Source organism: Lentinula edodes, assembly GCF_021015755.1.
Source record: "Lentinula edodes strain Le(Bin) 0899 ss11 chromosome Unknown C8R40scaffold_1, whole genome shotgun sequence".
Taxonomy (NCBI): Eukaryota; Fungi; Basidiomycota; class Agaricomycetes; order Agaricales; family Omphalotaceae; genus Lentinula; species Lentinula edodes.
In genome coordinates, this window is record NW_025764307.1 from 841,320 (window position 1) to 864,583 (window position 23,264).

Below are 23,264 nucleotides of genomic sequence, written 5' to 3' on the forward strand. Positions count from 1 at the left end.
TACGATATCAAGTTCAAGGAATCAGAAGGAATCAAGTTGATCGCCGAAATGATATTATTTGAAATCGATTTAACCTTCAAAAGATGCGCAAGCAATAAGACTCTGCGAGGAAGAGTAGTATCAGTGTATATAAGCCGACACTAGCCGATAAATATACGCTAGAGTTTCAACTTTCACAACTGTGAAGATTACCTGACAGCGACCTCACAGTAAATGTTAGACGTTAGCGGGTCAAGCGGCCAGTGCGGGACTGGGTTGCTAAGAAACGCTTTGACATCGATCGTGCAATCGGAAATAATCTCCAATGCATACATTGGAATAGATTGGAGTCCGGTTGAACATGGCATGGCCAGCATCGGCCGGAGTCCTCGCTTGTGGCAGATTGAGCATTAGCGCGAACGAGCTGAGACGAAGGTCGAAATCAAGAATGTTTTCGCACGCCTTGGACTATGTAATGTACATATAAGGTACATAGTCGTAGGTGGTTTCAAAATGGCAGGAATTATAGCTATGATGGGAAGCCGTTCAGACAAAGAAGTGGTGTTAGTCAGTAAAAGATTGACTATTCGGATTTCCTAAGGATGAACTTCAGAGAATGACCAGATCCCCCCGACAGGAGCTACACCAGAACACATGCGAATCGTCCATAAATTGGGGTCGAAGTTTATGACGCGAGTAATTCGAGCCAGCATTTGAAGTCCCACCCAGAGAGGATTCAGACTGCACCGGGGACAAAGCTCTGGAATTTGTTTGTGAATGAGCAGAAGCAGCTACTAACTCGCTATCTATTCTCGCTTTGAGCATAGTCAAGCTAGTTCTCCGTTTGTGTCTCGTTTCTGGGGAGAGATTATGCTCAATTGCAGAGCGGGCCAGCGCGGAAGGTTTGAGAGAATGGGAGCCTGATATACTACGAGTACGGCTCCCTCGACTCGACGGTCTCGAAACGAGGGCTCCACCAGAAGGCGAAAACGGTCGTATTGGAGGAATCTGGGGACGTGTCGTAAGCTGATCCTCTAGTGCAGCAACTTGTTTCATTAAAGCATGAGATCGGGCTTCTGCATCAAACAACGACTCCTCCAGAGAGCGCACATGGGACTGCGACGATGACAAGTCGAGTTTAAGAGAGCCGAGGACTTCATCGTTGAGCTCATCTTTAAGTGAATGAGGTTTGTCGGGGAAAGTACTGAGGTTTGAAGTTCGAAGGCGAAGACGCTCTAATTCTTCGTCTTTTATGGCAATCTCTTGGCGCAGAGACTCGACCTCGTTCTGCGCAACTTCGAGGAAAGATTTTTCCTCCGACTGATAAAAGGAACTTTAGCTCAGACAGTACAGCTTGGAAGCTTGGAAGACTTTACCTGCTCATTTTGTCTTCGATATATTTCATGCTGGAGTGATATGATTTCTTCGGACTGAGCCGATGCTAGTTCTTGAAGCCTTGCAACTTCCTCAATATTTCGCAGGGTTTCGTTCTGTCGTATTGTACGGTCGGCCTCAAGTGACCTGACCCTTGCAAGGGTCGAGTCGAGTTCCGCTTGCAATTGGCTGTAACCCTTCTGCAATTCTGAGTCACCCAGTTGAGCGGAATGTCGTTCCGTCTCCCTCTCTGAAAGGAGGTCCCGTAGTTTCTTTTCTGATGCTTCTAAGTCAGCCCGGGCTTCTTCCAAAGACGACTCCAGTTGCCCAATCATCGATTCTCGGTTTTGTATTACGCGCCCTAGTTCATCTGTCTTTTCAGTTAGCTCCAGCTTGATACCGGTAAGTTCGACAATCTTGGGCCGCATCTCATCTAAAGAGTGCATAAGACTGATTCCCTCTTCTTGAAGCTCCTTCTGAGTCCTTTCTGCGTCCTCCGCTCGCCTGTTTGCCATTTTCGCTTCGTTCTGCACGTTCTGCAAATGCGTCGTACTCATTGCTAGATCAGTGGCCGCTTTTGTTAGTTTTTCCTGTAGAAGAGCCAACGTCTTCTGTGTACTTTCTATCTCCACCTGCAAGGAAGATTTTTCGTTTATCACTGCCTCCTTCTCAATGACGGCTTGCGCGAGCTGTGTCTCAACACTCTGATACAGTGCATGGAGGGTGGAATGTTTGACTTCCCACGCAGTTTCGGATTCGCTGGATATCCGTAGGCGTGCGTCAAGCTTGTCTCGCTCGGATATAACAGTGGCATGCGTCTGATCGAACGATGCCCATTGAACTCAACGTAGAGAAAAAAGAAGAGAAAGAAAGCTGACTTGTTTCAACTTCGAAAGTTGGAACTCAAGTTCGTCGGCACGATCTTGAGTATTCTTGAGCGATGCCTCCAAACGATCAGCACGGTCATCGCTTTGAATCTGTTCCTCCAACTCCCGAACTCGGCGACGATGTATCTCTGCCTCCTTGCGAGCCGATGACAAAGAGCCATTTGCTATTTGCAACTGACGCTCCTGAAAACGCGTACGGTGAGGAGGCGAGAATATGACAAACAGGAGATGTAACCCGCCTGGTCCTTTGTTTTGTCGGTCAGTTCCTTATCCGTGGCCTCCAGACTTTGTATCCTAGCTGTAGATTCTTGAACCTCTGATCGAAGTTGCTGTAAATGTTCTTCAAGACGAATTGTCTTCTGTTGCTCTTCAGAGAGCAGGCGTCCAGCCTCCTGTGCATCTGTTCATGTAAAAGGAATGAGGGTGATAGCTTCCCTGATACAGAGAGATGACTGTACAAGACTCTGCGCCTGACAAGCGTTCAAGGCCAGAAGTCAAGGCAGCTTTTTCCGATACAAGTAATGATATCGTTTGTTGCTCATTTCGGAGTGACATTTCCATTTCGACCTGGGTTTTCTGCACCTGCTGCTCGAGTTCAGTAGAGTATCCACGTTGTTTCTTCAAAGCTGCCTCAAGCTTTTCGAGTTCTGATACGTGTCTGAAGAACCGGGTTTGAGCACGGGAAATAGTATTCACGCACCGGAGGTAGCAGCGTCCAGTTTTCCAGTCAGATCACTTTTCAACTGTTCATTGTCCTTTTTCAGAGCTGCCTCAGACTGTAACAGTCCTAGACTCTGATTAGGTGAAGGTCAATGGTCAGAATTTAGTTGAACGCACTGGCTTTTGCAGCCTCAAGCTCGGTCAAGGAGCTCTTCATATTCTTACTTTCCGTCCGAAGATTTCCCTCTGTCCGCTGAAGATCTGAGAACAATCAGAGCCCATAACGAAAAATTAGTCCGAATCCATTCATACTGGATTTTGAAGCTTCAGTTTGTGCCAGAGTAGCTCGTAATGATTCTATTTCGGTCTTCAGTGAAGATTCACGATTGGCCCAGTCTGTTTATCAACAGTTCGGCATTCAGATATGTAGAATTGAAATGTGCTGACTTACCAGATTTTGCATTCTTCACACTTTCCAACTCTGCTTTCAACATTTGAATCTCAGATTGAACGCCAGAATTTACAGCTCCTGATCGCGCCAACTCTGCTTTGAGAGTCTCGTTTTCGGATTTTGAAGAGTCTGCAGTCTTTCGCAATTCTAGAACTTGTGATATTAGGGGATTTGAACGAAAGGCGGCAGCAAAGGCGCACCAGCTTTCTCTGAAATCAACTGTTCTATCTGTGAATTCAACATCTCATTTGATTTCTTGAGCCAAGTGACATCCTCCTGTGACTGATACCCATTTGCGCGAGCTAAACCGTCCAAATTCGGGGAAGTGGCGGTCTCTGAGAAGAGAACGGCCGTCGGTGGAGGCGCTGGCGGTGGAGTCCCTGCTCGTGGCAATGTATATAGCCAGGAAGCGTCTGCGGTATTGTCTCTAACAAAGCTATTTCCAGTGGATACGACGCAATGAGTTCGAATATACTGGAAAGAATTTAAGAGATACACACACGTCACTGAGATCTCGCTTCTCGTCCTCGACAGACACCACCGTCGCAGGCTCTGTTGGTGCTGGGGAGAATGCACGCTCGCTTACTGGTGAAGTCACATCAGGAGTGGACGACGAAGGGGTGCCAGCCTTCTTCGCCTGACGTTTCTTGAGCTGAATGAAATGTCACGATAATGTCAACTTTGTGCCTAGATTATGGGCCCTGTAAGTTACCATAGCCTTTGCACGAGCAGCTTTAGCAGCACGGTCATCTTCAGACATCCTCGACAAGAGATTTCCGAGCAGATGGAGGAAATTCGTAACAGGCGCTTATTCTTAGAAGTGCATACTTTTATAGTCCCTTGTTCCAATAATAGTAAAAGATATGAATTTAACATGATATATGAGGTGTCAGAAGCAGTAAAAAGAGGATGTATATGTAGGCAGCGGTGAAAGCGATAGCGTTATAGGTATACCACAAGTATAAGGAACCACAAATTGATAAAACCATGTTCAAGGAGTATAGAGACAAAATGAGAGAATTGGCGTGCAATAAGAATATTTAAAAGTGTAATGGCGAACTCGATACGTCCATTCGGACAACTGCCCGAAAATCGCAGGAGGCGAATTATTATATAACGGGCGAAATGACGAGAAAAGGTGAGTGAATCAAGGGAGCAATCAGTGAATAGAAGAAAATGGAATAGGAGCCCAGCATGGCAAAACTCGATTCTGGCTGTAAATCATGCCCACACCTGATCGATAACAGTCAGTATACCTCGAAAAAATAGGAAAAGAACAGGGCTAACCCTTAAAGTGCTGTCCCAGCTACCAGTGCATAATGCCATGCCATCGGTGCTAACACCCAAACAGCTAACGCGATTTTCGTGCCCCGTCAAGACGCCCACTCGTTCGCCCTTGAGAGTGTCCCAGACGTTGCATGTCCAGTCATCATAACCACCAAACAAAATTCGCCCTGAAATAGAAAACGCTACGGAAGTGATACCACAAAGGATGTTGTCGTGTATGAAAGTGTTGAGCTCTCGATCAGCCCGAATATCAAATAATCGGCAAGAGGCATCATCGGACCCAGTGGCGAAAGCGTCACCGTTAGGGAAAAACCTGCCAATGAGTTAGCGGCCGAAACTAAGCGTAAGAGGAAGACAAAGTGCATACTGCACGGCGTTGATATCGGATTCGTGACCAGTGAATGTTTGGGTTGCACGACCACTCCGAATATCCCAAAGCTTAGCTGTAGCATCACAAGCGCCGGACACGAATACGTTCTGGTTTGGACCCAGTGACAGACTGAATACCCAACGTATCAACAAGCAAGTAACGAAGACTATAACCTAAGGGATAACATACCTCATAACATCGCCGGTATGGTCACTGAACTCTACGACTCTCACACCAGCCTCGATATCCCATAGCATACAAGTCATGTCTCCGGAACTGGTGACAATTTGTCTGTCATTCAGGAAACGGCAGCAACTAAGGTAACCGGAATGGGCGCTGAGCTCTCGTGCACCTCTCAAATTGGTGCCTTCTTTGCTATTGAGGTTGTAAATAGAGCAAATATTGTCAAGACCACCGCAAGCGACAAAGTTGCCTGAAGCTGAGTAGGCGCAAGTCATGACCCAACTGGATCGTAAGGGGATGGCATGTACTTTATTGGTGGTATAGGCGTCCCAGACTATGAGTTTGCCATCCTGGGAAGCAGAGACAAGATGTCTCCTATCGGCAGCCCAATGCATAGCGTAGATTTTGGCAAGATGGCCTCGAAGAGCACGCCTTGGGCGCATAACAATACGAGGAAGAGCATCTACCTCAGCGGCCATTGCACGCACTAAGGGGAACTTAAACAGGGACATCATCATTCAAGAAAGGTCACAACGCACAGCTGGTATCCGCTGACGATTCTTTCTTTGCACGAATCTTCTCCTTCAAACTCTCTGCCTCCCTACGGGCAGCAGCAATCCGTTCTTGAATATCTCCTTGGCTTTGAGACATATTTCAACTAGACGGTGTGAGAAGTTGTTGGATTTGGCCAAATTAACTGTTGGCAAAGTAATTAATGAGAAGAATGAGGTAAGGGGAAAAAGAGGTTCACAAGAAGGTTCCGCGTCAATTTGAGATAAGAGGTTTGTTTTATAGCAAGAACACTGTTCGAACACAACCTCTACGGTCAAAATTACAAAATGAAGGACACCGCTGGGCAAGAACGAGGAAAGATTGATGGGGAAAATCCACAAAGTGGCTTACAAATTTGAGCGCCGCTAGCGCTCGGCACAGGATGCCACTCGGCTTAAGAGTTGATCGTCGGCCATCAATGACAACATGCATGCGCACTCCAGTGTACATATTCTCTGTCGTATCCGAAATGCTTGAAGCGTTCTATCAATAGGCCGCAGGGGACCCGCTAGTACTTCATAAGTACACGCTTGAGGAAGTGCTTCCTGCGATCATGATACATTGACAACATAACGTTCTGTGAGCTTCCAAAACTTCCTCCGAGTCCCAAACCAATTACATATCCAGTTCTTTCTGACATGCCCTCCAGCAGCTGCACATGTTCTTTTCCTGTGGTCTCGTGTGCACGGCCTACTGAGAATCTTGTAGTCGACTTAGTCGCGGAAATTAGGACCCTGTGTATGTTTTCTTTTCTTGCATCTTCCTATTCTGCGCAATTAATTCCCGTTAGGTTGCGTTACTCAGATTATTCCATGAATAAGTCTGAGGAGGTGAGTGGTGCTCGATGCAGGTTCAATGATGGCCCATGAAACTGACTGGAGAATTTTGATCCTGTTGGCTTCTGCTGGACTCCAAAAATACCTAATATAATGATCAAACCGCGCGTTACGCATCGTGAATCAGCAGCCCGGTCTACATTGCCTCTTTCAAAGCAACACAACATTGACTCTATGTAGGTGATGTTGTTCTAATATTTTCAAACCTTTAAGGAAATGGCAAGCAGTCTAGTTTCAGCCACGATCGAAGGCACGATTTGAGAAAAGTGAAGTTCTCTTAGCACAGTTCCGTGGATACGATTCCAAAAATCAAGATTGTAGTAGTTATGCATAGATCATAATCAAGAGTCTGTGCAACAAAGTTCGTGAGCGAAAACTCAAGGACGTTTATCTCTTCCTGACGTAGGGGGTAAAGGTAGGCGTATGCAATTCATCACTGTGTCATACTGTACCTACGCATATCTTTCAGCTATACACACTTCACCATTCCGAATATCTCGAATTTAGAGATTGTGCCTAGTGAGGCCTAGTGGCATTTGTCTCGTTGAGACATAACACCTTGTTAGTAATTTACTGTTATCTCATTCCCGCTACATAGGACGAGTCAAGGAGCTTTTCCGGTATACGACATACCTTCCTGATCAGGATCTGAGATCAGGATTTCAATCCATCTTGATTTGGGCCTCAACCTTGAGGATCGTTATGTCACCATGACTGGTTGCAGACTCCTAATGCGAAGAGTTCTTCTGCGAAAATTTATCCTTATGGTCGAAAGTCACCTTCCGTAAAGCAATAACGATCTCAACTCTCAACCAGCTTTTCTAAAAACAACATTCCAGTCCACATGTAGAATACTCTTGCAATGAACACCCAACCTTGCCTACTTGTTCACGGCCGCGTGGCACTCAAATTGCTCGAGCTACCTTCAAAAATCTGGGAACGAACGGGATACCAATATTTGGATCCTTGCCAAGCAGTTTACTGGCCACAGTGCCATTTTTTAAAGCTCGCATAGCAGGTATAACAAGCCACCATGTATAATACCCAAAGATTGTGTTCTATTTGTGTATCGGGCAAATTTTTGGACTCATCATATTGCCTATGATTCGGAGATCGTCGGTGAATGGATTGGTCGTTGAGAAAGGTCCTCAGGGGTCCTTGACTGGAAGCCCGAGGAGGGATACAACTTGTGGCAGGGTTTCGGCCCAAACTACTCGCGTATAAGCGCCGCTTTAGACCCCGCCGGTTAGCCAAGCCAATCATCTGTCTCTTCATGTTCTTTGTCGCGCGATCGTACTTTACATATGTACCTTCCTACCAGCTTCCAACAGTTCTTCGATTATGATTTTCAACTGAAAACCTACCAAAAGCGACGACACGCAAAAATACACTTGCCCATAGGCGTGTCAAGTGAGGTTCGGTCCTAATGGTTATTTTTTCTCCGTACTTAAAATCAGATGAACACAGCAAGCTATCCCGGGAAGATCCAGGTGGATCCAAGAATACGGGTCATGCCACTACGGCCAGGGCTCGAGGAAACGAATCATGAGAAAGGCATCTCATCGTTACGAAACGCCCCCGGTTTCTGGCCTTCCTTCTCAGAGAATTTGCACAATTGCTTCAGCCCCTTGAGCCTCCTAGCTCTCAAAATGGTTTGCTCTTCAGCACCTCTCCGGCTTAATGCAAAGGATAACGGCGTCAATACCCAACTACTATGAATGAAGTCAACCGATCGCTTGCGAACTCACGATTAGTGCTCACTCTTGCTGCAAGTTTTCCATTTAAACTCGCTCGGTGTTTTTGTGTGGTTATAAAAGACTTGAATTTCAAGGCGTTTTCCCTAACTTCTGGACACTCACTGAATTTGAAATGGCAAAAGGTGCGAGCAAGCTAGCCACTCTCACTATGTTTTCACTAGTAATCACACTACTAAATCAGACGGCGCTTTCGCGCTCAACAACTGTACGCTATCTTACACCCCTTCGTCATATCTTCTCAGGAACCTTTTTGGCGTTAGTCCTGCAAAGTAAAAACCGCCTTTCTGCTTTGAGCTGGCTGGATTCCACCTCTGGGCTCCCCCATGCTCCGCAGTGGAATTGTATATGCAAAAGTGAGACTATCCTTGCCCAATAATTGTTCTTGTCCTTTGAAAAATTTGTAGTCGACGGAGAAGTTATGGGTAGTGGGACCGGTCCCCAAAAGCATGTTGCGCGGGACATTGCTGCAAATCAAGCTTTGAAGACCCTCATCGATACTAATTGGTCGTAAGGCGGTCCTCATCCGATTGCTATAAATATTCAGTAGTACTTTCTTTTCGCTCAAGTATTGCATGTCTATCGTGTTTTTTTGTAGAACCTAGTCTCTGCTAATTTGTCTAGTCTATAATCTATTTGCCGATAATTTTTGCAACATGATATCCGCTTGTATATTGAGTATATTCCTACGGCTTTGGGCCCAAGCATGCTGATGGTCAACAAAGGACAAATCTGTACTAAAATGGTTCAATACGAAACCGCAGGGGGAACCCAGCGCGGCATGGGATCAAGAACAGATATAACGATAAGAATAAAGAAAGTACCTGTACCATCGTAAGCAATTTTGGTTTTCAACGACTTTGGGGATTGCAATTATTCCATTCGATTGCAATCTCGGGTTCGAAGTGGTATATTGCTGTCACAAGCGTCATGACTTCGCTGTCAGTCTATGCTTGATTTATGGCAAGATAGCCGCTCGCACCTTTACTTACTCAGTATATCCTAGCTTTGTCTTCAGAATCGTTACAACTGCGATAAGTGAGGTAAACAAGCTCACCGGGATACTTTCTGAAAGCCTTAGAGCTGCCTGAGGACATTGTCTTAGATGCCGGTACTACATGATATCTCAGGTTACGACTCATGATATCCATTTGCCTTGCTTCAAACAACCTACAAAAAGGCTCTGAACGCACTATTATCAGACGATCTTTCTCAAAATGTCCCAGACCAGTGAGTTGTCTTGGGGCTGCCCGTGACGACAATCTCATTATTTTGCAGAATACACCACGCTGATAAATAACTGTAAGTTGTTCTTCCATTTCTTCAATGTCACTGAACATCTAGCTGCTATAGATTTCCAAACTTCAGGGAGAAGTCCTGCTTCTCTTTCATTCGAGGAATCGTCCGTAGGGGCGTCAGACAAAGCAGTCTGGACGGTGATCTGCAAAGGTAAGTATGCATAATATGCACAACTCTGCATAAATCCATTTCCATAATCAATTCTCACTTCCATGGGCTTAAGTCAACGGGGAGACCAAAGGTAAAGGGGAGTCTTCCACTAAGGCTGAAGCTAAAAATCAGGCGTCCAAGAATGCTCTTGAGGTACTGTTTCAGCGACAATCAGTTATGATAATTCATACTAACACACGCACTACATAGGCCCTCGGCCAGAGTACCGATTGACGGTACTTATACATTCGCCTTATAAAATCTAAATTTCTTTGAAAAACAAAGCATTCTTGAAGAGGCCTGAGGATCCTAATAGTTTTCAAAGTTCATGCAAACGGTGAATACTGTAAAGTGTAGTAGTATGTACAAGCAGTTGGTTTATTGAATCTAGTTTTTTGGATCTGGTTGATAGACACTTACCGCGGCACAAATTTCGCGGAGTTCCAAATTAGAAAACACCGTGAATGATTCAATGAAGCAATGAAGCCTGACTGGGGTTGCCGTAAGTCGAAGGTTGTCTTTAACCATCACTGTTGAAAAACTTGCTCATTCGATGCATAGTCGGTTTGGGCCTTATATAGTCGCAGGCATAGCAGGTAAATGGTTGTGAAATAAGCGTTCCACTGTAGTATTCACCATCGATATTAGGAATCGTTTCCAGTCTCTATGTCTTCAAGCCCTATCTTTACGACCACCCGCGAGAAACATCGTAGGTTTCCGAATGTCCATTTGACTTGAATCAATATTGATTCTTATTTTGTATGAATTCAAAACAGAGAAGCCAGTGCAAAACCCGTCACAAATTCCAGCGATACTGTGACAGCTAGACCGCAGTCAGACCCTAGTAAAGGCATCCACAAATGTAAGTACTGAAAATACTTTGTACACCAACAGTTTGCCGCGTCCGTGAAGACTGATATCTCCGCTTCCTCTAGAGTGCCGGCGTCTTCCTATAAGGTTGTAGAGTATATCATTTCGCTCACAAAAATCACATCATTTATCGACAACCATGTCGACTTTAGAATGTGATATTCGATCGGGTCTCCTTTCCCAGATCTGGCAGAAGGACTTCAGGCAATGCTCGTTACAGTAGAGCGGAAAAAGAACTTACTTGCAAAACACTTTCCCCTAAAAATATCATTTCTTTTCGTGTTTCTTCTACGATCAGATCTTGGATGGTATACCATTTTTCGAATTCACCCTCTCCAGCCCGTAAATGGACTTTCCAAACGGTGTTCTCCTTGTCGCGGGTAGTTCCCGCGACTGATTCGTGTGTTACATTGGCAACCAGATCGTATATGGGCGGTGGTTGGGAAGCCTTGAGATCGACATCTATATGGCTGAGTGCGAGTTCATTTTGAGGGAACCGGGATACAGAACTCACAATCTCCAAAATCTAGACCTCGTAGCGGAAAAGTAACAATGGTGGGGTTTTTTTCTTCCACAAAAATATTTTTGGTAAATCGTTTAAAGTGAGATATGATGTAAGGTGGAAGGCGTTGGCATTTGTATCGTCGCAATTGTCCAGATGATTCCTGGGATAGGTTAATCAAGAGGTGCATAAGATAGAGATAAAGGGTCCTAATGAGCTTACCTGCGTCGTCCTTCCGTCATATTTGGAAAGCACAGACTGGATACTCACTTGAGGAATGATGTTCTTTTCCACGGAATCTTGAAAAAGTGGTGGCGGAGGCAGGTCTACTGCCAAAAATAAGAACGGGGATACAGTGGATTTGATGTCTTCCAGCCACGATAAGAAGAAGAAAGGGGAGTCAGATAGGAACTATACCTCGAGCAATATCAAAGCGGGGTTTCTCGTTTTCTCCTGCGTCTGGACGCACAAGCACTTGTTGTGTTTCGACGCGAAGCTCGCCTTGAAAGATAGAAAATATGATACCTATGTACAGAATCAGTAAGTTCTAGACTCGGGAAGAAATTTTCGCACTGGAGTGTTTCTTTTTGGAACCACCCATGTCTTTGTGTAGATGATTCAGTAGCCATCCCAAGAATTCAACGGGATCCCCCTGCTGTTCCAGACGAAATTTTCCGGAGCTTGCCCTGTTTACTTCTTGCAGAAACTCGTGAGGACTGACCTGGCTTTTGAATAGCCTTGGGTTCCATACTTTCTTTGCTAAACCCGCAAAACGCTTAAGCAACTCGGACTCTTTGCCGTGAAAGTTCGACAACAGAAGATAGTCCCGCAATGGAGTGACGTGAAGGACTGCATGTATGATAACATTCATGTGGTCGTTTCGTTTGATGTTGTTGAGGCCAACGTAGCCGGGTAAATAAGCTTTAGAAGCTAGGTCATACGACATTCTTGTAGGGTACGAAGCAGAACAGAGAGTAGATGTATATGTCTTGTCGAAGGACGGTGCGAGTACAAAGGAGATATCTTCCAAAGAAGGGTCCGAGACCGGGTAACCCTCTGGTAGCACGTACACCTACCAATTGTTGGTTAACTGGAAGCAGATATTGTGAATCACGCGTACCTTGGTAGTCTCTAAGTTGATGAAAACATGGTGATCGTCATGAATTGAGTGGGCATACGCATACGACTTGCGACCCCGGCCTTGAAAATATTTCCCGCAGACTAGGCAGCCGTAAATGTTTATGTTCGATGTAGAGACCGAACAGACTTTCTCAAAGTCAAAGTCGAGGACAGCCCGATTGATCTAATGCAGGCTCAAGAAACACTACAGAGCAATTCTTAAAGTGAAGAACATACAGTGTCTAGATGAAGATCAGAGGCCTTGACTTCCTCTCGTATGTCCGGGACTTCATCTATTTCATCCTCCTCCTTTTCATGAAGATCGGAACCCCTCGTATGCTCGAGTTCAAAGCCATTTTTATCATTGGCGTCCACTCTAGCACGTTTATTGGGCCTTTCCACGTCAGTCAGCGCATTATCGTTGTGGTTTATCGTAGGAGCCATCCTGGGCACGTGCTTTGACGCGAGCTTGAACGAAACTTTCATGTCCCTTGTTACAAGAAATAACTGGAAAACTTTGCTTCGAACTGTCCAAAAAACCCGCTGGTTTTCCAATGCTACATCTTCCTTCGGCCAGGTCAAACCTTCTCTGGATCTCGATCCCAGTCTTCAAGCTCTGTTGAAAGATGTCGATATTTCCTTGACTCGTCACAAGGTTTCTGTTCCTTCACATCGGGAACTTGATATAATCCCTTCAGAGTCTATCGAGGAAAGCCGGAATACCGAAATTCCCGTTCCAGAAGACTCTTTGGAAAGGAAATCTCCAGCAGCAATCTTTGGCAGCCAGAGAATTGGGTCCATAATTTTGCCCGTAGAATTACAGAATTCTATCAATCTCCTGATATCGAGTTAGTGGTCCAACGCTGCCACAAACTACTTCGAGCTGATTTTAGTAGCGTCGGACAAATCATTGCTTCATAACGACGCTAAGCGATTATTCCAAGGAGGAGACAGCGAAAACGAGGAAAATGCGGACTGGGGCTCCAAATACGAGGTCAAGTATCGCTCGCGACATCAAGCTTCACGCCATTCAGATCGTGATGGGACCGCGTTTGCCTCAATCGCGCTTCCAGCACATTATTCCGCTATACGTGCAGTGTTAACTCACGTTAAACATCGTCTCAGGCCTGATTGGATCGTTTCAAAGGTAATTGACTGGGGAGCAGCAACAGGGAGTGGACTCTGGTTGGTTTCCGGTTGGCCTTTCCTACTTTTCTGTCCCTCTTATTTAGTTTCACAGGGCATCTGCCCACACCTTCCAACAAGGTGTCGACGTTTCACAAGATATGGAAGGCTTGAAGATATCTGATACCTCCCTTCAAACCTACATTGCTATTGATAAAAGGGACGGGCTCGTTACTATTGGTAAACGCCTACTCCGAGGTTAGTTCATCACGTTTATGTTTCATTTTCAATAACGACATATAATAGACCTCGAGAAGGACACGCTGACCGTAATATGGCAAAGAGCATTCCATGATGATAATAAAATGGCTCGATCCCTCGGCGAAGATACCATCGCCTTGTCGGCTTTCAATCTAACCTCTCTTCCCACAAACATTGCTCGAAAATCTCTTGTCAAAGAAATGTGGGAGAGCGGTGCTCATACTCTGGTAAGTAACCGCCGGCGTATTGTGTTGACGTGTTCCTGACGGAAGCCAGATATTGATAGATCATAACACCACGAGCGGATTTGAAAACATCGCGGAAGCAAGAGAGCTTCTCCTGAAAATGGGGAGGAAAGAGATGGAAGACCCGTCCACCGAGGATTGGTCTATCCGAGGATCTCACGTGGTAGCTCCTGTCAGTTTGAAGCGATTATCTGCGTATCCTTTTCTCATTTGTTTCGCTAGTGCCCACATGACGGTGAATGTCCCTTGCTTCACCCGGGCACCACACAATTGGCCTGTGGATTTTCTCAACGCTTGCAGAGGCCGTCGTTTATACGTCTCACAAAACACTCGACTGTTGGCCATGAGGATATCGGTTATTCTTATGTCGTCATCCAACGCGGAGCAAGGCCTGTTCGTCCTTCAAGCAAATCGGGACGAATTGGAGCAACGGGAAAAAGGGAACTCGATAGGAAAGCAGAATCCCAGACGATTATGAAAGAGCTAAGACTGCACGATGAAAATAATGTAGGCGAAATGCCACCAGATGCACCTCATGCAGTTGAACTTTCAAATCCACTACGGGTGCCTCTTGATTACGAGCTTCAGACAGAATTACGAAAAGAAGCTTACAGCTGGCCTCGTCTCGTCTTCTCACCTTTAAAGAAAAGTGGTCACATCATCCTTGATGCTTGTACACCGGAAGGTACCTCATCTATACGCCCAATCGCACTGAACGCTCACAATTTCAAAGGGAAAATAATGCGCCTGACAGTCCCAAGATCTCAAGGAAAGCAACCGTATTATGATGCACGAAAGTCGAGTTGGGGTGATTTATTTCCACACGAGCCTAAGAATCCACCGCAGGAGCGCTATCAGCCTCGCCGAGCAAAGCGCGACGGTAGCATTGGCCCAGTGAGAGGGGCAGACATTGGCAAGCGTCGAACTGTCGAGGAACAGACCCGGATAAGCTACGAAGCCCTTTCGGAGAATATCAAGGAGAACAGGAAAAAGTCGAGAAGGGATAGGATTTCGCAAGGGCTCGAGAACGACAGTGTTTAAGTAACCACCCTCTACTCAAATTTATCACTACTACACATGGAAGATTGTGCGTATACTTATTAACGGTTAATAATCTGCTATACGAATACCAGGGCCTCTAGTTGAGCTAAGTAGAACCTTGCTGATGACCACTAAGGAGAGATTACAGGTAAGCTTTCAGTGGAAGTGTGTTTTGAAGGTTCTACCTGGTTTTTTAGTTTCTTTCTGCCGATTGTCTTTGATGTTTCCTGTTGCCTTTTTGACAGAGGCCATGAAGTGTCTGAAATTCCGTACAACCTCGTCGGCAGAGAAATGCATCTGTCGGTGGGGTTGGTCAGACTTGGTCAGAGTCATATAAGTTCAACGAATTGGATAAACCAACCGAGCCTATAGGCATATGAATATTCCCGGTTTTGTCAGCCTTCCATTCACTAGTACCTTGGATACGTTCGATGTATCCTGCGATGTCATCCGTGACAGTGCCACGTCGCTCCGAAGGCATAAGACCTTGTTGACCGAGGAAACGTCCCAGTCGAGGTGTTATAGCTCGAATCAAGGAAGTAGTGCAAAGATACGTCGAAGCTCGAATACGGTTATTGAGTATCTATGAGATACGTCGAAGTTGTATTAGGAGCCCCGTTGAGTACCGAGAGCTGATTTGGAAACATACACCTTCAATAAGCTCGATACCGCCGACTATATGGGCACCAGCCTTCTTTGCCTCCTCTGCTTGTCTGCCCTCAGCGAATACAAGGACTGTTTCCTCGGCACGCGCCTTCGCTTCTTTAGGCAGTTTGAAACGACCCTTAGGCACTGCTACACCGCTGCCCATTTCCGTCTTAACATATAGCTCATACATGGCCTTCGGTGAAGCAACCTCTGTTGCCTGAAAAAGATTTTACAAGATCGAGACGCAATACCAGCACTGAATTTACGCACGCGTAGCGTCGAAATGGCATCGAGAAGTGACAATTGTTCTAATTTGCCCTGCTTGAGTGCAGCTTTTGCAGCCCTTCTCTTCTGCTTTGCGGCTAAAGCTTTCTTGGACGGCGTTCGAATTTTTGACTGCTTCTTGTCACGAGCTTGGACAACGAAGGTTTGTGTAAAAGGCCGGCTGAGTAGGATAGAGTTTACGTTGCCGCGACAACATTGCCTGCTGAGCGATAGAAGAATGGACATGAAAGAGTAGATGAAATTATGCAATTCTTATTAAGCGCCAATCAAGCGGTACCATGTGACACGCGTAGTGGGCCATAGCACTAGAGAGTGGAGGTCCCAATTTTCACGTTGGCCATGTCTAGCAGGTTCTCGGAACGATCCAATCTCATAGATGTGTATGTTTGATAGAATTATACTATTTTTCGATGCTTAAACCTTCCTTAGGACTTTCACACAACTTCATTCAGTATTAAGTGGTCAGGTCGAAGGAACGAACTACGAGCAAATTGGTCGCTATTTAACCCTACGAATATCACAGCTGAAGGCCATCGTTGATCCTTTTGGAAGGCCTACCCCCGCCTCGCGTAAAAAGATCAATAGTGGCACGGTAACCCTCCACGATGGTGTGGTCCTACGTGTTGAAGACGCCGACAAGGACTTTGTTCTTGCCATCAGCGATGCTTTCCAAATTGATGAAATCTTTTCCTTGATTCTCTTACGCTCTTTCTTATACAACGAAGGTCTTCCCATCGATGTTGCCGACAACAGCTCTTTGATTCAGGAGTTCATCGAAGCCATCACTCCATTCTACTTCCTTGAACGCCTGTCTCTCCTTCGTGTTCTCGTTCCGCTTTTTCGTGCCAAAGAAAACGCGTCAGAACCACTCCACGAAGTTGCACTTTCGATACTACCCACAATACTCCCGGATGGCCAGAAATTCGCACTCTCTCTTCTCGTCGAATACGAGCGTAAAGCACGGGAAAGCCTTCCGGAAAATGTAGACCGCGATCCTAAAAAAGCTTCCCGATGGGCGAAGCAGAATATCAAAGAGCAGTTGGTGATCTTGGAGGTGCTGTTCTGGACATTATGGGGCTCAGTCGCATGTGACGGCACAACGGTAGAACGGGTGTTGGCAACTGCATACAATCTCAAACTAGGCATGGAGCAGGAGAATGCCATTTTCTTGCTAGACGACGAAGGGGCGCAACTCCAACGGGATAAAGCGACATTATGGATCGTCCTGACCATCGAAGTCCTAGAACTTGAAACCGTTGCCGACTCTTCCTCGATTGAGATTTCCGATAATCCACAACGTCGAGATTTTTATATTGCGTCTCCGGACTCCATGAAGCGTATCCACGAATTAATTTACGCCGGAGGTACAGGTCAATTTGCCTGCACATACATGGCTTGGACATTCGTCTTGTCCTCCGTCTGCGCGAAAGCAATGGAAATGAAAGAAATTCCCGTCTCTTATCGTGGCTTCTTTGAACTGGTGCTTCCTCAATTCAACAGAACATACTCGAAGGATCGCGAGGCCGTCCATGTTCTGATGTCTCGCACCTGCTTAGAGCCAAAATCGGGCCTGCTTAGTTTAATGGAAACTTTGTTGACGAATTCTCCGTTGTTCGTGACTTCGGTTGCTTGGAAAACGGGTTCTACAGTCACTGATCCTAATGCAATTGCATTTCGCTCAGTGTTCAAAGGTGCGTCTATATTACCGGTCTCGACCTCATTTTTTAAATTTAACATGCAATAAGCTAGGTCTTGTAATATCACTTGTGGAGCTCGTTCCTGTTGAGATTATCCCTGAATTTGATCTCTTTGTCGAGGTATGGGTCGCCCTTTTTGGACGCAGCGAAGCCCAGTCTGTTGCAGGAATTTGCAGCCAATATTGGCAAGTAGACTGGAAAGCAGGCCTTGCGCGCCGAGCTATCTTCGATGTTTGTAGGACGAGATTCCCTATACAATGTAGACCGCTCATACGCCTCTTGCGTTCTATGACAGCCGCTGGTTTCCTGGACACCGACTCCTTGTCGACTGCGGATCATTCTTCAGATGCTGATGGTCTTACCGAAGACCGCGAACTTTGCGCTCGACATGTTTTCTACTTCCTGGATAAACTACCTACGTACTCCCAGGTAATCCCTGCGAGTGGTCAGACCGGCGTCCATGCCTTGTACGAAAGACAAATAGAGGCAGGCTCCACGGTTGGTATGGCATACGCAAATGTTCGGCCAATCATTCTTCCTGGCGGTAGCATTTTGCCTGTGGGATCTAAAGGGCGCCTTCTCAATGGCGATGGCGGCGACCTCTTAGTGGTCATCTGGCACCACGAGCATTCTGGATGGAAATTACTTCTAGAAGTGCTGATGGCGTATGCGTTCAAATTGCGTTCCGGCCCCAGTAGCGGCTTTAAATCCAACTCATTTGGGCAAATGGGACATGGGTCGGCAATCACGCTCTCATTGAAGGATATCGGCTTAGAGATAGATGGTGCGACCGACGAGACGCTGATAACCGATATACTAGATCTTGTCCGCAGCGTCATCCATAACAATCCAGCTCAGGGCGAGCAACTTATGCAATCCTTGGAGGCGGAATTTTCCCCCATGTCTACCCCGTCTACTCCAGATCTAGTTCAGCTCACTGTTAGTATACTGGAAGAAGCGCTGGCACGTTACAATGCTCATCCGATGGCATCTCCTCCATCTCAACTCATCACCTCTGCCATAAGCGTATTATCTGCTATCCTGGCTATTCCCAATTATGCCATTCGAGTTTGGATCTACATTCGATCTACTACCGCGTTGTTTGGATCTGAAAAGAACCCAGGATTTTCCTCTGCTGCCCTTTCCACTGAGCGAGTGACTGGACGTTACACTATGACTCTAGCCATTCTGAAACTCGTTGAACAGCTTTGTGAAGAGGCTTCTCTCCTTCTTGTGCCCGACGATTTGCAGGTTCGGAAGCTTAAAGACGAGGTCTTAATGCGTGCAGCCAGATTCGTTCATACAGAGGTATGGCTTGAGCATTTGGGTTGGAAATATGCACAGCTTGGTGACCGCTACGAAATAGGCAGACGGATATCCTCTTTTTATTTGAAAGTCTTGCAGTATACACCTCCCATTGCTGAAGATGCACCATTTCCAAAATTGAGTCAGGCCATCCTCGATCTCTTGTTGTACAAGGCCTCAGTATTGGCCATCAATCCTTTGATGTCTGCAGTCTCTGCGGGTACCCAGATGCTTCAAGCTCTATATCTTTCGAGACGCTTTGGCGATGCTAGGCGTCTTATATATCTCCTCGAATCCCATCTACAACTCATTCGGCTAGTACTCCAGCGCAAATGTGCTTCTGAAGTGGCTCACCAGACTTGCCTTCTAGAACAAGCTTTGTGCGCTCAAATCACTGGTGGTGCAGCCTCTCATGATCCTTATCGTTCAAAGGTCAATCCTATTGATGCATTGACATTCTATGTCAAGGAACGAGACGCAGGACCAATCGTTCCTCTTGAAGCTATCAAGATTCTTTCCATCATATGTTCTTCACTTTCAATGTCGCGATCCAACTCGTCTACTCTGGTCGGTCACCTATCGGATCCTGAAGGTATGGTGGCCTCATTTGTGCGCGTCGTTCAGCATCCGTATGATGATCTCTCGCTGCGCTACTCCACATGGAACTTCATAACCGTCGCCATGGATACAGAGCCAGCACTAGCCAGTCTTTTTGTTTCTGGACAATTCCGCTCTCTGGGGGTAGCCGCAGAGCGAGATGTAAAAGGAAAAGGAACCGGCCCTCTTGAAATAACATCTGCTCTTCCAAAAATCCCTAATGCAGTTGATGTTGCTCGAGATGCGCTTGCGAACTGGGAGCAACTGTGGGAGTCCAACCCACAACTGCTGGCCTGTGTCTTACGCTTTCTGGTAGTGGTATGGCGCCATGGCCTTGAACACAAACCTTTACTCGAGGATCTGCGCCTAGACCCTAAAGTTTGGGACCATATCACTATGCTGGCTTGCTCGGAGCTGGGACCCATTCCTGACTTTGAGACGGAAGACTACGTTTTCGTGGATGGAAAGCGAAGATCGAATGTGCACGACGCCGTCGCTGAACATTGCTACCGAACAGATGTTAAATCTTGTGCGCTTCACGTCATTGGGCTGGACATTGGAATTCACCATCAGACGCGCAGATCTGCCAATGCAAAGCCAGTCAGTTTTCAGAAGATAGAGTCCAAATTCCGGTCCTTGGAGGAACTGACCGATTTGATATCTGAGGCGACCCCTAGCTCTTATGTCCCCGCCCTGTACGATGCTTTTTCTGAGACGCTGAAATCTTCATTCCCCACTCTATCAATTTCTCAACTCGAAACAAAGATCGCCATCGAAGAGCGTGAGTTTGGAGACGAATTTTCCTTTTCAGTTTCCCTTCTGCGGAGTCGATTACGAGGGCATCGCACAGACAATATGTCGCTTCAAAAGATGGATGTTGCGGAAAAGCAGCTTTTATCAATTAATTTAAACCTTTCTTTAACACACACACAAATAGCTCTCGTCGATGCTTGGCGTTTCATTTTGCATCAAATCACCCCCTTATCGGCTGATGTCGTTCAGCGTTCGATCCTACTCACTATAGCCGCATCTGTTTCTTTCGACATCAACAAGGAGAATCGACTAGGAGACATGGTGGCCATCGTTCATGGAACCCGGATAGCCTTTTTGGTGTCGATACTGGAATTGGCGTGGTTCAACAGTTCAGAAAACGCCTCTGAAGTTCAGCCGTTTATCGAGTTACTAGAAAATGTTCGAGGCATCGTTCTCAACGAGTACCAATCACCCATGAAATCAATACAAGGTATTTTCAGTATGCCTTTCCATCGACCTCTTCTTCAACTTTTGTACTTCTGCGTGAAGAATGCTCGATCGTTGACTAGACGACCAAAAGCTCTGAGCGCTGAACAAAGGCTTAAAGTATTATCAATTGTCGAAGCGGCTGTCAAGTTCGTAATCGATGCTTTACGCCTGACCTTCATGGCTGCTCGTACGAAAGTTGGTATAGATCTGGATAAGGATATGGAGCTGCTCATTGCTGTTTTCGAGCAATGTACAAGATTAGACGTCAATCCCTCGTCAACAGTTTGGCTAACACAGTGTCAAGAGGCGGACATTGTGAAAGCAAGCATCGAGTTATATGCACATATCGACCTCGTTGGCGTGTCAGACCCGACCTTCCTACTTTCAACCAGAAGGCCGTTATATACCCCTCATCTGCTCACCTTCCATATGGCCCTTGCCAGCATACCGTCTGCAGCTGAACGATTAGCCAGTGAAGGTTTATTGTCGGCATACTGCAATAACTCAATTAGCAAGGCCGCTAGTACAGGACTTATAGATGAGGTTCTACCTGAGCTACCTGGACATCGTAGTCCTGCTCACCATGTATATTGCTGTATGCTCTCCATCGTCTCCGCCATTATTGTCGCTTTGGGCCGAAACAACCATTATTTCGACGCTGAGGCATGCGGTCTTGTACAGCTTTACGGTGACCAGATCGCCCGAGCCCTTTCTTGGACTGTAGGCGAATCAATCACATTTGCTTTGTTAGAAGAGATGGATCAGGTTGTCAATGTCTTCAGTGCCCTGGCGCGGAACGCACCATCAACCCTCAATGCGAAGTCGATAATCGAAGACGTCCTTCATGTGTTCTCTCCCCTTGCACTTCGTCTTCTTCAACAAGTAAACTACGCAGTCGCACACCCTCATCATCTCACCAGCCTTTTTGAACCTGTGACAGAAGAGGAACGAACACTTCTAGAGAAGGATGCTTTCGTTTCTGATGTTTGGAAACGACCCCTAATCGTCCACCTCATGCACCGTCTATTTCAACTATCGAGCAACATCATTTTCACCCTCACGTGCATCAGTAAGGCCGACACAGTTCTTATTGCAGAAGAAAGTGATTGGCCACTTCACGAAGCATTGGTAGTTCCTGTAAGTCAAAGAAAGTGCATAATTATTGTTCCAAATCTGAAGATCTCAATCTTCTAGCATTCAAAAATCGTGGTGGGAGAATCGGCATCCATTGGAACGTTACTTGAGCTGGCAAATGGCACGCTAGACATGCTTAGGAACCTCACGAACATGCCCTCTGGTCAAAGCCTCGTTCGAGCAGACGTCGCGTCAGAAAAACTCAAGGAATTGAATGTTCAACGAGGTGTTAACATTGCGCGCCGTAATCTCGAAGAGATCTTATTATATATGATCACTCAACTCGCGATGTGGTTGTCAAAGCCTGAGTTTGAAGCTCCCCCAGCTGACCTCGACGGCGAAGATCAAACCATGGCAGATTCTCAGAAACCAGAGACAAGGGAACGTCGGGGTCCGAGAATGTCATTGGGTACTCGATTTCGCAGAGGGATGACTGGTGAGATGGCAATGGATGTCCAAACACTGTTAACCAAGGCAAAACCAATCATAGCAAAGACCGATACAATATTGGGGGAAGGACAAGTCAATATCTGTGAAATTCTTTCCACTTTTCTTCAAAACCATATCGTTCTTGCTCTCCAATAATAAGTTATGATCTTTTTGTATTCTATAGTTATCGTGTAGTACTTTTGATTCCCCATACGTATTCAGAACGGGTCTTTTGTAAATCAAAACACGTGGGAAGAACTTTCAATGTCCACTTCCCTCCTTACACCGAAGAGGCTGCTTGTTTCTTCTACCTTCCACTCCCAAATACGATGCTACGCTCGAAAAGAGTCCGGGATGGACCCTAAAAAAGAGACCATTCGTCGTTCTCTCTATCCCAGCAACATTCGCAATAAGGCGACACCTACTGGGACTTGGCGGCCAGATGTGGAAAAAGCTCTTCAGCACGCTATTCCTTCGGTACAAGCTCATGATACCATAGAGCGTGCGTGGCTACTTTACAAGCGGCATATTCGGAAAAGAAGGGAGGCAGAGACGGAGAGGAAGTTTGAGTGCATGAGGAAAGCTATGGACGAATTGGCGAGCATCGACAGTCACTTGTATATGGAGGCCAACAAGCCAGAAAACCCCAGAGCTCGAAGTCCTGAAGAATCCAACTTATTGAAGACGATGAAGGCTTCGGAAGCCAGAGCATTTGATGCTCGCGTTCGCGGTCTGTTCCCTCGCGAACTACGGGTACCTACTGATACACCATCTCGAGCTGGATGGAAATATGATTGGAAACCTTTCTACAGGCCATTATAATATGCTTGTGTGTATCTTTTCCGCCGATTCACATTTTCAAGCTGAAAGACAACACACATAGCTTATTTAAATTGACATCAAAAAAATCAACTAGTACATAGTACAAACAGCCCCAACATAGTATGGACTGCGTTGCTCAAACTTCTCGTAGGATGCGTAC

At 46.1% G+C, this 23,264-nt stretch overlaps 9 protein-coding genes across 9 annotated transcripts; 4 read left to right on the forward strand and 5 right to left on the reverse strand.

Moving 5' to 3' along the window:
- Nucleotides 1-588: 588 nt before the first annotated feature.
- C8R40DRAFT_1157624 (uncharacterized protein) lies at nt 589-2,795 on the reverse strand (the record flags this gene model as incomplete). The annotated part of the gene is made up of 5 exons (XM_046229644.1): nt 589-1,299; nt 1,356-2,171; nt 2,232-2,404; nt 2,464-2,640; nt 2,699-2,795. The coding sequence occupies 5 exons, from the start codon at nt 2,793-2,795 to the stop codon at nt 589-591; spliced, it is 1,974 nt and encodes a 657-aa protein (XP_046092261.1).
- Nucleotides 2,734-4,164, reverse strand: C8R40DRAFT_21854 (uncharacterized protein). The gene is made up of 8 exons (XM_046234379.1): nt 4,064-4,164; nt 3,852-4,003; nt 3,552-3,787; nt 3,352-3,498; nt 3,213-3,296; nt 3,078-3,161; nt 2,941-3,027; nt 2,734-2,876 (listed from the first exon to the last, which is right to left on the reverse strand). The coding sequence occupies exons 1-8, from the start codon at nt 4,109-4,111 to the stop codon at nt 2,872-2,874; spliced, it is 843 nt and encodes a 280-aa protein (XP_046092262.1). The 5' UTR covers nt 4,112-4,164; the 3' UTR covers nt 2,734-2,871.
- Nucleotides 4,152-6,080, reverse strand: C8R40DRAFT_1242521 (guanine nucleotide binding protein beta subunit 2). Its single transcript, XM_046233575.1, has 5 exons — nt 5,731-6,080; nt 5,198-5,678; nt 5,006-5,137; nt 4,639-4,951; nt 4,152-4,584 (listed from the first exon to the last, which is right to left on the reverse strand). Exons 1-5 carry the CDS (start codon nt 5,840-5,842, stop codon nt 4,573-4,575), a joined length of 1,050 nt encoding a protein of 349 aa, XP_046092263.1. The 5' UTR covers nt 5,843-6,080; the 3' UTR covers nt 4,152-4,572.
- Nucleotides 6,081-9,302: 3,222 nt separating this feature from the next.
- C8R40DRAFT_1076818 (uncharacterized protein) lies at nt 9,303-10,197 on the forward strand. The gene is made up of 6 exons (XM_046226946.1): nt 9,303-9,376; nt 9,426-9,563; nt 9,612-9,635; nt 9,687-9,782; nt 9,856-9,935; nt 9,993-10,197. Exons 2-6 carry the CDS (start codon nt 9,551-9,553, stop codon nt 10,014-10,016), a joined length of 237 nt encoding a protein of 78 aa, XP_046092264.1. The 5' UTR covers nt 9,303-9,376; nt 9,426-9,550; the 3' UTR covers nt 10,017-10,197.
- Nucleotides 10,198-10,290: 93 nt separating this feature from the next.
- C8R40DRAFT_1138324 (uncharacterized protein) lies at nt 10,291-12,720 on the reverse strand (the record flags this gene model as incomplete). The annotated part of the gene is made up of 10 exons (XM_046229453.1): nt 10,291-10,378; nt 10,431-10,491; nt 10,559-10,838; nt 10,894-11,114; nt 11,167-11,317; nt 11,377-11,522; nt 11,572-11,679; nt 11,728-12,226; nt 12,275-12,457; nt 12,511-12,720. 8 exons carry the CDS (start codon nt 12,715-12,717, stop codon nt 10,776-10,778), a joined length of 1,578 nt encoding a protein of 525 aa, XP_046092265.1. The 3' UTR covers nt 10,291-10,378; nt 10,431-10,491; nt 10,559-10,775.
- A 20-nt stretch (nt 12,721-12,740) lies between these two features.
- C8R40DRAFT_1076830 (mitochondrial small ribosomal subunit Rsm22-domain-containing protein) lies at nt 12,741-15,329 on the forward strand. The gene is made up of 7 exons (XM_046226947.1): nt 12,741-13,121; nt 13,170-13,458; nt 13,514-13,656; nt 13,705-13,886; nt 13,936-14,076; nt 14,127-14,589; nt 14,638-15,329. Exons 1-7 carry the CDS (start codon nt 12,758-12,760, stop codon nt 14,943-14,945), a joined length of 1,890 nt encoding a protein of 629 aa, XP_046092266.1. The 5' UTR covers nt 12,741-12,757; the 3' UTR covers nt 14,946-15,329.
- C8R40DRAFT_1076833 (ribosomal protein L1-like protein) lies at nt 14,568-16,120 on the reverse strand. Its single transcript, XM_046226948.1, has 5 exons — nt 15,864-16,120; nt 15,595-15,810; nt 15,307-15,528; nt 15,131-15,242; nt 14,568-15,076 (listed from the first exon to the last, which is right to left on the reverse strand). Exons 1-5 carry the CDS (start codon nt 16,101-16,103, stop codon nt 15,012-15,014), a joined length of 855 nt encoding a protein of 284 aa, XP_046092267.1. The 5' UTR covers nt 16,104-16,120; the 3' UTR covers nt 14,568-15,011.
- A 25-nt stretch (nt 16,121-16,145) lies between these two features.
- On the forward strand, nt 16,146-22,551 carry C8R40DRAFT_1076834 (nucleoporin subcomplex protein binding to Pom34-domain-containing protein). Its single transcript, XM_046226949.1, has 4 exons — nt 16,146-16,258; nt 16,308-17,569; nt 17,628-21,856; nt 21,914-22,551. The coding sequence occupies exons 1-4, from the start codon at nt 16,218-16,220 to the stop codon at nt 22,436-22,438; spliced, it is 6,057 nt and encodes a 2,018-aa protein (XP_046092268.1). The 5' UTR covers nt 16,146-16,217; the 3' UTR covers nt 22,439-22,551.
- C8R40DRAFT_1031946 (uncharacterized protein) lies at nt 22,541-23,104 on the forward strand (the record flags this gene model as incomplete). Its single annotated transcript, XM_046223215.1, has 1 exon — nt 22,541-23,104. A coding segment is annotated over one exon (564 nt), but the record flags the coding sequence as incomplete, so codon positions are not given.
- Nucleotides 23,105-23,264: the final 160 nt, after the last annotated feature.